This window comes from Narcine bancroftii, chromosome 4 (genome assembly GCF_036971445.1).
Source record: "Narcine bancroftii isolate sNarBan1 chromosome 4, sNarBan1.hap1, whole genome shotgun sequence".
Taxonomy (NCBI): Eukaryota; Metazoa; Chordata; class Chondrichthyes; order Torpediniformes; family Narcinidae; genus Narcine; species Narcine bancroftii.
Window position 1 is genome coordinate 227,257,702 of NC_091472.1, and position 12,105 is coordinate 227,269,806.

The following is a 12,105-nucleotide window of genomic DNA, read 5'->3' on the forward strand; positions in this document are numbered from 1 at the left end:
TGGCATCTTCTGGTGTCTTCTGTGAGAAGTATAGATATATAAAATCTTGAGGTGCTTGAAAAAGTAAACGGTCACAGCCTCTTTCCAAGAGTAGACAATTCTACAACTAGAGGGCACAGGTTTAAGGTGAAAGGAGAAAGCTTCAAGAGACACATGAGAGGCAACTTTTTCCATTTAGATGGTGGTCTGTATCTGGAATGTTGCCAGAGGGCACCATAGAATTCCCTACGAAGACAATGTTCAAAAACCATTAATAAAACCATTGAATAATAAGTATATAGAAGGGTACAGACCAAATGGGTCAAGACCACAATGGTTGGCATGGCTATGTTGGGCCAAAGGGTTTGTTCCATGCTCTACGATTCTCTGACTCTAAATGATAGAAGACATATTCACTTCCTCATTTATGGGCATATATTTCAAGTTCTGTTAGATGTCATTCTACAGATTTTCAGTTATAAGACTGACTTTGTCAGCAGTTTGGAAATTTAAAATTATACTGTTCTTTAACAAGAACTGCAGCATGTTGTCCACAAACCAAACATACGAGGCCAAACAACACTGCCAGGAGTCAATGCTGTCAAACTTCCCACTGAAACAACCAATTTGATTTGAAGCTAAAAAAAGATTGTGTGATTAGCACTCTGTTCTACCACCAAACAGTTGAGATTATTTCTGAACTGGAGTACTTATGCTTGACATGGAAGACTGGGACAATTCTGTTTAAGCAGAACATATAACAGCTTTACTTACATATTTTGTATTGTTTTCATAAAAGCCTTCTTTGTTTAGATGGCATTTGCCATCATTGGGTGTTAGTATTGCGCCAAGCTTCCCATCTCCAGCAAAGTGAAATCCATCATCCGAAGTGTACACAAGAAGACGTGTGACATTGCGCCACCCAATCTGCTCCTGTGGGAAACAGTGCACTCTTGTAGCCAGATTTTCGAGCAATATACATCTGATGCTTTCAATGCAAGCTTTGACAAGGGAAAATATGTTTCAAGTGTTTAAATTTTTGCTAACTCATCTGAGCAATATTTAAAATTTACTTGCAATCCAACTTTTTGTTTGGGTTGCTGGAGTGAGGCAACTGGCCAGGCAGTTGGAGGGATAATTCTAGTGGATGCAGTGCAAGCTGGGTGTAAACATTCCAACTGATGATTTGTTTCTTGCCCCAACTCACCTATTTAGAATCTAATTGTGACAAAGATGAACCAAAAATGTATCCCTCTATGTGGTTGTATGCAGTTACATTTAAATATGTGAAATGTAACTAGTACCATTTCCCCTTTTCACATATTATAATACTGTAATAATTACACAATAAACATAAATAGGACCAGGAGTAGGCTATCCGGCCCATCAAGCCTGCTCCGTCATTCAATGAGATCAAGGCCGACCTGATGATAGGCTCATCTCCAACCACCTGCCTTTTCCCCCATATCCCTTAATTCCCCTACTTTGCAAATATCTATCCAACCTTGACTTACATATATTCATCAAGGTGGTCTCCACTGCTTCAATGGGCAGTGTATTCCATAAATTCACGACCCTCTGAAAAAGCTGTTCCTCCTCATCTCCATGTTAAATCTCTGCTGGATCTTGAAGCTCTCTCCCCTAGTTTTATTCTCCCCCACCAATGGGAAAAACTTACCACCTCTATCTTTATCCATGCCTTTCATAATTTTATTATGAAATAATTTTATTTTATATTTTAGTTTCTTTCATTCTTCTAAATTCAAGCAAGTATAGTCCCAAATGACTTAATCTCTCCTTATTGGCCAACCCCCTCATTGAGATCTAGAATTAATCATGCTAAAGCTGTGAACTTGGCTTATTTGGACAATATGACTGTTAGTTGCTTGTTAATTATTAAGAACATATTTGTCTGGAAATAGTAAACCAAAAGCTTGCATATGGTAAAATGTTTCTTGATTTGTACATATAACATTTTCTTAGCTTGTTTTCACAGCTATGAAAGGCACAGGTAGATGTGTGAACTGTGGGGAATATGCTGTTGGAAGGATGCCTTTAAATTGCAAAGGATGCAGAAAAGATTCACCAGCTTGTTATTTGGACTGAATTGTAGTTAGTGGCTGAAGAGTCCAGATCTTTATTCCCTAGAGTCATGGTTCACCTTCCTATGACTATAATCATGAGGGACATTCATAAAATGAAACCTCACAGTCTTTCTTCCCAGGATCAATGATTCTGGAACTAGAGTGCATTGTTTTAAGGTGAGAGAGGAGATATTTAAGATATCTTAAGATATTTAAGAGGGATTTGAGGGGCATCTTTTAACCCAGAGGATAGAATATAGAACATTACAGCACAGTACAGGCCATTTGGCGAACCTATATATTCCTACCAAAAAAATATTAACCCCTTCCTACCTTGTAACCCTCTATTTTTCTTTCAAATATGTGCATGTCTAAGAGACTCTTAAATGCCCTAATGTTCAATCCTCCACCACTATCCCTGGCAAGGCATTCCAGGCACCCATAAGACTCTCTGTGCAAAAAAAAATGTACCCCCGATATCTCCCCAAAACTTTCATCCTTTCAATTTGTAGATAAGTCCACTGGTGTTTGATATTTCTGCTGCTGGCTGTCCACCTTATCTATGCCTTTCAGAATCTGGTAGACCTTTATTAAGTCTCCTGTCATCCTTCTTTGCTCCAAAGGGAAAAGTTTCAGCTCTGCTAACCTTGTCTCATAAGTCTTGTTTTCCAATCCAGGCAATATCCTGGTAAATCTCCTCTCCTCCCTCTCCATAGCTTTCATCCATCTCCTTTCTATAATGTGGTGATCAGAACTGAACACAATCTTCTAAGTGTGGTCTCACCAGAGATTTGTAGAGTGCAACATGACCTCTTGATTCTTGAATTCAATCTCCCAATTAATGAAGCCCAACATCCCACAGGCCTTCTTAACTATCCTATCAACCTGCACAGCAACCTTGAGATATGTATGAATTTGGACCCCAAGGTCCCTCTGCTCCTCTACTCTGTTAAGTATCTGCCCATTTACCCTGTACTCAGCCTTCTAGTTTGACCTTCAAAAATGTATCACCTCACACTTATCTGGATTGAACTGCATCTGCCACTTTTCCACCAAACTCTGCTCCTGTCTATATCATTTGATAACTATGACAACCTTCAGCACAATCTACAACTCCTCCAACCTTCGTATCATCTGCAAACTTTTTGACACATCCTTCGTGTCTTCATCCAGGTCATTTATAAAAATTACAAAGAAGAGGTCTCAGGCAGATCCCTGCAGAACTCCACTAGTCACTGACCTCCAGACAGAATACTTTCCTTCTACGACTACTCTCTGCTTTTAGCATGAAAGCCAATTTTTAATCCACACAGCCAAGGTATCATGGATCCCATACCTCATGACTCTCTGAGCGATTCTCTCATGGGGGATCTTGTTAAATGCCTTACTAAAATCTATATAGTCCACATCCACCACCCTATTCTCATCGATTTCTTTTGTCACCCCCTCAAAAAACAATTAGACTCATGAGGCACGAGCCTTCACAAAGCCATGGTGACTATTCTTGAGTAGACTATATTTCTCCAAATACTCATAAATTCTATAATTCTATCTTAAGAATCCTTTCCAATAGTTTGCACACCACTGATGTAAGACTCACCAGTTTATAATTCTCAGGATTCTTCCTATTACCTTTTATAAACAAGGGGACCACAGTTGTCATTCTCCAATCCTCTAGCACCTCCCCTATGACCAAGGAGGACTCAAAGATCATAGCTAAGGCCCCAGTTATCTCTTCTCTCCCTTTCCACTGTAATCTAGGGTATATTGCCTCCAGTCCCAGGGACTTACCAATCTTCATTTTTCCAGAAGATCCAACACATTCTCTTCCTTCATCTCAAAATCATCCAGTACACAAGCCTGCTCTATTCTAACCTCACCTTGATTAAGGTCCTTTTCTCTGGTGAATACTGAAGCCAAGTATTCATTTCGGACTTCTTTAACCTCCTCCACCTCCTGTTGCCTCCTTTATCCTTAAGTGGCCCCACCTTGATTCTCATCATGCTTCTGTTCTTCACATACTCATAGAATGCCTTGGGCTTCTCCTTATTCCTACTTGCCAAGGCCTTCTCATGTCCCCTTCGAGCTCTCTTAATCTCTTTCTCGGCTACCATAAACTTATCATGAGCCCTTCCTATTTCCTGACTACTAAATCTAATGTCTCTATCCAGATAAAGATATCAGTTTCTATCTGGATTAAGGTGTCAGGGGAAGCCAAAGAAATGGGTTGAAATTTGAAATTCAAAGAAAATTTGACAGATATATGGACAGGAAGTGTTCATAAGGATATAGACCAAATACAGACAATGGGACTAGCCCAGAATGATAATTTAGTCAGCATGTTAGAGTTGGGCTGTGGGTAATGTATGACTAGGTCAAGTCATAAAAATTGGGTCATTGTGTTGTCAGACTGGGACAGTGCAGTAGAGCTGGAAAGTTGGCAGGAGGAGGTGAGGAGGGGCATGGTGGTTGTTGAAATGAAAGCCAATATAATTTGCACTAGCCAGGTATCAAAGAAACAATTACAAGCCTTCCGAATCATAGTCTCACCCCACAAACTGCTGCTTGCATCATGGCATCCAGGCCTGCCTCTGGAGGATCCAGGTTTCCAGAAATATATTGCTTTCCAACTTCTCTCGTGAACAACTTTGAATCATTTGTGAGCTTGAGGACATGTCTGAAATCAAACGGAGGCTGACATTCCTCATTTTTATCAGGGCAAGGGTTTTTCATCTTCTCCTTGTGGGTGTTAACGAAGGGCAACACTGTCTTGTCCACAAAGGAACCAAATCCTGCAAGCATTAAAAGTCATTATTTAGGGATTTACTGTGCCTATAATTTACATTCATTGTTAGGAGGTCTCTCAACTGTGAGCAAATACATAATCTAGCACAGTAAGTGGATTGTCAGTTGTAAACCATGTTTTACTGTTCTTTCCACTCTTAAATACCATTATCTGAGTTATAATGATTTACAAGAAATGAATAGCCACTTCCCAAATCCTAATTATATTTTAGATCCTGTTACAGGAGTTGACTATTGATAATTTTTGTCTTGAGCGAGTTTATGGCAATGGCCAGTGGAATGACACCCTTATTATCTATTGAACAATAAAAGGCACTGTTAAAATGCATCCTCTCCTGTGGAACATAAAAAAATGAAAGAATCCTCTTGAAGTAAAATCAAATTGACCAACCTTTGATTTTCTTTTTAAGCCAACAGAAGATCAGACCTATGGAAGAACATGAATGGCATTTGTAGCACTGAAAATGCTTTGATCTGCTGAAACCATCAGGCCGTGCATTTATTAAGAATATATTGTGAAGGCAGAATCAGGTAAGTGTGTCACTAACAGGAGCCATCCTGGTCAACTGTGAGCACTTTCACAAATTACCTTTATTTTTGAACTGTCAAGTTTGAATTTATATTCCACTATTGAGAATAAAACAATTTATTTACATTTCACCACCCGAAACTAGTGGCAAGTAAGGAGGAAAAAACTGCATCCTAGTGTTGCAGTAGATATCACAATATTTCTTTGATTTGAGCCTCAAATTAATTTTAACATACACATTTAACTATGTTTCTTGGAACAAAATAAATGCAACGTAAAAAAAGAAGAGGGACTGGAATTGCTGAGTGTGATAGTACAGATTCTATCACCAATGTGTATATGTACAGATGGTAGTGTAGGATGACTGTGATTGGCTGAGAGCGTAGCCACACCTACTGGCAGGTCTTAAAGGATTGCTCCTAGCCAGACCAGGTCATTCTGGACTGGTCGACCTACTTGTGATATGCTCCAGTCTTTTAGTTAATAAAAGCCATGGTTTGGATCAACAAGTCTTTGGTTCTTTCGACGCGCATTACACTGAGTTCCTTCATCACAGCATAGTCGGTACACAACAAAAATATTTCATGAGGAAATCCAGGTAAACTTCAATTTCTGAAGAAGGATAAGATGCTATTCTCTATCACAGGGATAGCTCAGAAGCACTTTAATTTACCTTGAAGCCAACTATTTCTGTTTCATAAGAACAGGCTAATGCCGAAGAAAGCACCATGCCCCCTAATGAACAGGACCCCTGCATAGCAATTGCTGGGATGAGGAGAACCCTATCCAAGGTGAACCCACACAAGGTAGCAGGACCAGACAACATACCTGATCAGGTACTGAAGGACTGCGCAGACCAATTCATGGAGTTCTTCACAGACATCTTCAATATATCACTGCAGCAGTTCATCATCCCCAGAGTTCAAGACAGCTATCATCATCCTTGTACCCAAGAGAGCAACAATAACAGTGACTTCTGCCCTGTGGCAGTGACCTCCACCATTATGAAACACTTCAAGCATCTGGTGACGGAACGCATCAAAGTACACCTCCCAGAGGTGCAGGACCCATTTCAATACACATTTTGAAGAAACCATTCTCCAGATGGTGCTATAGTCTTGTCCCTTCACTCTGTCCTAACCCACCTGGAGAACAATGCCTCATATGACAGGCTGCTGTTCAGCTCAGCATTTAATACGATTATTCCCCAGAGGCTGATAGAAAATCTCTCCTTGCTGGGGCTTCTACACCCCTCTCTGCAACTGGATTCTAGACTTCCTAACGGAAAGACCACAGTCTGTCCGGATCAGCAGCAAAATGTCGAGCACCATCACGCTGAGCATTGGGTGCACCTCAGGGCTGTGTGCTCAGCCTGCTCCTGTTCATGCTACTGACCCACGACTGAATCACCAGATAAAGCTCCAACACCATCATCAATATTGCAGATAGCACACCAGTTGTTGGCTCCATCAGCAACAACGATGAGTCACTCTACAGAGAAGAGGTGGAAAATCTCATGATAATGGTGTGAGAATAACAACCTGAGTCTCAACATGGACAAGACTAAAGAGATGATCGTGGACTTCAGGAGGACCAGGAACAACCACTCTCCACTACACATCAACAACTCTGCAGTAGAGAGTGGAGAGCACAAAGTTCCTTGGAGTTCACTTAACTAGTGACCTATTGTGGACACATCTCCTCACTTGTCAGGAAGGTACAACAGTGACTGCACTTCCTGAGAACAATGAAGCTGGCAAGGCTACCAGTCATCATTATGTTAACCTTCTATAAGAGCTCTATCGAGAGCGACCTGGCCAGCTGCATCACGTGTGGTAGGGTTGCTGCAGAGAAATGGATCGGAGGTCAATCCACAGGACCATAAGAGTGGCAGAGAAGATCACTGAACTCACCTCAACCCCACCCTCCACCCCAATCATTGACATGATCTACTGGGATCATTGTCTGAAGAGGGCAGGCAAAATCATTAAAGGGCCCATTGCATCCAGCATCTTTCAATAAAGAGAAGCAGGAATATCAGAGGCAGCACCATTAGGCTGAGGAACAGCTTCTTCTCACGGGCAGTGAGAATGCTGAATGACCAAAGGAACTGCTCACTAAAACCATCTGAGACTCTCATATTCTTGAAACAATATTTATTTATTGATATGATGCTTGTCCTGCATGTGTATTGTTTGTTTGCATGTGCGTTATGTCTGGTTGTGTGTCTGCGTGTTCTGCACCGAGGACCAGAAAATGCTGTACATTCAAATGACAATAAACTTGACTTTCACCAGTATTGAGAGGTTTCAGGTCCCCTTCCCCCTATTTCTGATTATATCTTTAAAAACTGAACTAAACCCAGAGAAAGAGCAGATTGTTAAATTAGCAATTAAATTTGAGCTTGATGTCCAAATTTATCTTTCCTTTCTTTAAAATTACTGCCTGCAACATTTTGCTGTACCCTGAGACAGTAAAGCACCTTTTACCATGGAAGAGAACTAAATGCTTGTCGCTGGTTCTTTGATACAGAGCTCAGAATGTGTCAGCTAGTTTACTCAATTTGATTTTGAGGCTTTGCTCACAGTGAGCAAAGCAGGAAACAGTAGGCTCACCAATTCGGATAGATTTTGTGACGCTCGTCAAGGCTTTAAGAAGCTGTCCTCCCAGTTTCTTCACTTTCTCCAAATCATCTTTCATGGAATAAGACAGATCCATGAGATAGTACAGGTCAACAGGGTAGCCTTCAGCACGCTTAAATTTTACCTCGATCTTCTGTGGGCTGCCTGAAACGCAAAGTATTGCATTTATTAAAGAATCAGAAATTAAGACATGGAACTAAGTCACAAGTTTTTCTCTCTCTGCTTTGTTCGACAATTGAAGGTTGCACATTACAAGTTGTTTTGAATTTGGTAATTTGGTTTCTCTCCAAGCCCCAAAACCTATATCAGTAATTAATTGCTTAACTCCAAAAATTCCAACCGCACCTACCAAAATGTCCATCTCCCTTGCCCTTCCCCACTGTACGTACACGTACACACACACACACACACACACACACACACACACACACACACACACACACACACACACACACACACACACACACACACACACACACACACACACACACTTTTGACATGCACATTTAATTATGTTTGGAACTGGATAAATGTGGCACATAAACATCAAAATATTGGAGCCATTTGACTCCCTGAACTTTCATTATAATTTTCTATAATAATGTATTTTCCTGCCATTTATCCATATCTTTGTTTTGAATGCAATCAATGATCAGGCCCTCCAAGTCAAAAAATATTGCAGGCTCATCACCCTTTCCTCCAAAATAAGACCTCCATTTTATTTTAAGGATGTAACAATTTGTTCTCAACTCCTCAGCTGGAAAACAAACTTCACATTTCTAGCCTGTTGCACCCATTTGGAATTCAGATTTCAATCAAAGAATCGTTTATTCTAAATTCTAGAGAATAAAGCCTAACCAATTCAACCAGACAAGCCTTCATCCCACAAACCAGCCTGGTGAGTCTTTGTTACAGCAAGAACTTTTGTTTTCAAACCCTCAACCAGTAGAGATCAACAGTCTTCTATTCTTTTTAAACTGTCTTCTATTTCTCTATGTTCGCTTTCACTGACTTGTAACAATATCCCTTTGAACATCAAGACTTCCCAATTGTGATAGTACAGATTCTATCACCAATTTGTACATGTATAGATTGTAGTGCAGGATGATTGTGATTGGCTGAGAACGTAGCCATGCTACTGGCAGGTCTTAAAGGGTTGCTCTTAGCCAGACCAGGTCATTCTGGATTGGTCAACCTGCATGTGATACGCTCTAGTCTTCTAGTTAATAAAAGCCTTGGTTTGGATCAACAAACCTTTGATTCTTTTGATGCGCTCTACAATTTTATTAACTAGAAAGTTTTAAAGGGGTGGAGCATATGTTACGGTTGGAACGCCTCGACATCGACCCACAGTCGGCTACAGCTTCGAATGACTTTAAGCACTGGGTGAGGTGCTTCGAAACATACTTACAACGTTCTGATCCTGCCGTGATAGAGGACAGCCATCGACTACTAAGATTGATGACAATGGTGTCCCGAGAGTCTACCAGAGCATCCAGGACATGACCACTTACGCCGCAGCCATGAAGGTGCTGAAAGGGCTCTACGAGCGACTGGTGAACAGGGTCTATGCTGAGTACAAACTAGCAACAAGGAGGCAACAGCGTGGTGAGTCCTGTAGAGCTTATATTCAAGCACTAAAGGCAATGGGCAGGGACTGTGCCTGCACAGACAGAACTGCGGCTGAGACCACAGATGATCTCATTTGGGATGCCTATGTGACCAGGGTCTGATCGAATGAGGTGAGGCAGCGCCTGCTAGAGCACGGGGGAGAAAACCTAGAGGATGTGATCCAGATCACAGAGACAAATGGAGAATCCGGTCTTAAGTATGGACGTGTACTCTCAGGGCTGGACCCCACGTTCTGATGTGAGTAGGATGCCCTCCCTCAACCCTACTATCCCCCGGCACACTGATAGCCTGTCGGCTGCCGTAACGCTGCCCGATGCGACCCCAAAGTGTTATTTCTGCAGGAGGGACAAGCAAAGCAGGAGCCAGAAGTGCCTTAAAAACAGCCACTTTATTGTAGTCTGCTGCTCCAAAATGGCCACCATCAAACACAATGCCTTGTGTGAAGCTCAACCGCCACCCTCCCATTCAAACATTTCTTCCTCAGAGCTCTCATCCAATGAGAGCGAGGGCTCAACAGCGCGGCAGCGCCTGATATCACGGGGCAGATCCTGAGCGCAGAAGGTACAACCTACCCTCGCCGCAATGACGTTGGCCTGCTTCACCCTCCCTCACGAAGCAACGTCCGATCAGGCCCCAGCCCTGACTTCAACGGCCACCGCCGCTGCTGACCAGAGACCCACCGCCGCCATCACCGCTGAGCCCGCTGCCGCCATCACCACTGAGCCCGCCGCCGACGCTGCCGACCGGGGACACACCACCCCTGCCGCCACCACCAAGGCTGCCGACCGGGGACCCGCCACCACCGAGGCTGCCGACCGGGGACCCGCCACCACCGAGGCTGCCGACCGGGGACCCGCCACCACCGAGGCTGCCGACCGGGGACCCGCCACCACCGAGGCTGCCGACCGGGGACCCGCCACCACCGAGGCTGCCGACCGGGGACCCGCCACCACCGAGGCTGCCGACCGGGGACCCGCCGCCGCTACCAACCCGATATCCACTGTCACTACTGATGCTGCCGACCAGGGACACACCACCTCGATCGATGCTACTGACCCAGTACCCACTGCCGCAACTGCCGACAACTGCCCGACTGACCGCTCCACCGTCGACAGCAAGCAGCGACCACCAGCACTTACCTTTCACTGGCCGACATCCCCAGCAGGCTGCAAGCAGCAGCACCAACTCCTCGATGCTGACTGCTCCAGCCCGACTGTTTCTGTGACGTCACCATGCACACGTTGTTTGACATCATCACATAGGACTCCACTGTCCACATTACAAGTTACTGCATCAGTAACCCTAGACCAGGACTGCCCCCATCCCCTCACAAAAGCAATGGAACTGATTAAAGTGCATGGACACCACACCAATTGCTTATTTGACATGGGGTCAACTGACAGTTTTATCCGCCCAGTCCTGGCCCACCGTTGCGGACTGGCTATTCTCCCCACTGCCCAGAGGATTTCATTGGTGACCAGATCGCACTCGACCAGGGTAAAGGGGTATTGTGTGGTGACCCTGAAAGTCCAGGGCATCACGTTCACAGAATTCAAACTATTAGTCCTTCCCCAACTGTGCGCTCCTGTATTGCTGGGACTGGATTTTCAGTCCCAGTTCCAAACTATTTCCCTGCACTTTCAGGGGCCTCATGCTCCACTCTCTGTCTGTAACTACTCCACCCGGAAGCCTCTTGCCAGCGGCAGCCCAAGCCACCCGCTCCCGCACCCCGGGGCCTCACCTGTAGCCTCTCCACCCTTCGAGTTACTCCGCCAGTACTCTTCGCAAACCTCACCCCTGGCTGGAAGCCTGTGGCCACAAAAAGCTGGCAATATAGTTATGAAGACAGGAAATTCATTACAAGCGAGGTGTGCAGACTGCTGGACAAGGGCATTATCGAACCTAGCTCGAGTCCCTGGAGTGCCCAGGTGGTGCTTGTTAAAAACAGGGAGAAACCACAGATGGTGGTTGACTAGAGCCAGACAATCAACTGCTTCACGCTTCTGGATGCGTACCCCCTCCCACGGATCACGGACGTGGTGAATCAGATCACCCAATACCGCGTGTTCTCCACCATTGACTTAAGTTCGGCCGATCACCAGCTCCCGATCCGCCGAAAAGACCAACCTTTCACAGCCTTCAAAGCGAATGGGCGGCTGTATCAATTCCTCAGGGTACCCTTTGGGATCATGAATGGCATCGCAGTCTTCCAGCAGGAAATGGACCGGATGGTGGACCAGAGCGGGCTAACAGCTACTTTCCCGTATCTGGACAATGTCACCTTCTGCGGCCATGACACGGAGGATCATGATGCCAACCTTGAGAAATTTTTTCAAACTGCAATTCGGCTGAACTTGACCAACGATTTCGACAAGTGTGTCTTCCGGACCACTCGGCTCGCAATTCTAGGTTGCATGGTGGAGAATGGGGTGGT

At 44.1% G+C, this 12,105-nt stretch overlaps 1 protein-coding gene and 1 long non-coding RNA gene across 8 annotated transcripts in view; one reads left to right on the forward strand and one right to left on the reverse strand.

Annotated features, from left to right (window-relative positions):
- The window catches only part of LOC138761671 (uncharacterized), a 191,642-nt gene that overhangs the window by 146,485 nt on the left and 33,052 nt on the right, over nucleotides 1-12,105 (forward strand). The window contains exon 4 of the long non-coding RNA XR_011356422.1: nucleotides 5,279-5,399. This is a non-coding gene — a long non-coding RNA (uncharacterized lncRNA). The remainder of the gene's footprint in view (nucleotides 1-5,278; nucleotides 5,400-12,105) is intronic.
- itgb2 (integrin, beta 2) overlaps nucleotides 1-12,105 on the reverse strand; it is a 146,792-nt gene that overhangs the window by 57,846 nt on the left and 76,841 nt on the right. For all 7 annotated transcript variants that reach the window (XM_069934213.1, XM_069934214.1, XM_069934215.1 and 4 more), the window contains exons 5-7: nucleotides 8,013-8,183; nucleotides 4,614-4,855; nucleotides 754-912 (exon numbers count right to left, since the gene is read on the reverse strand). In XM_069934213.1, the coding sequence (XP_069790314.1) occupies nucleotides 754-912; nucleotides 4,614-4,855; nucleotides 8,013-8,183 (572 nt within the window). The remainder of the gene's footprint in view (nucleotides 1-753; nucleotides 913-4,613; nucleotides 4,856-8,012; nucleotides 8,184-12,105) is intronic.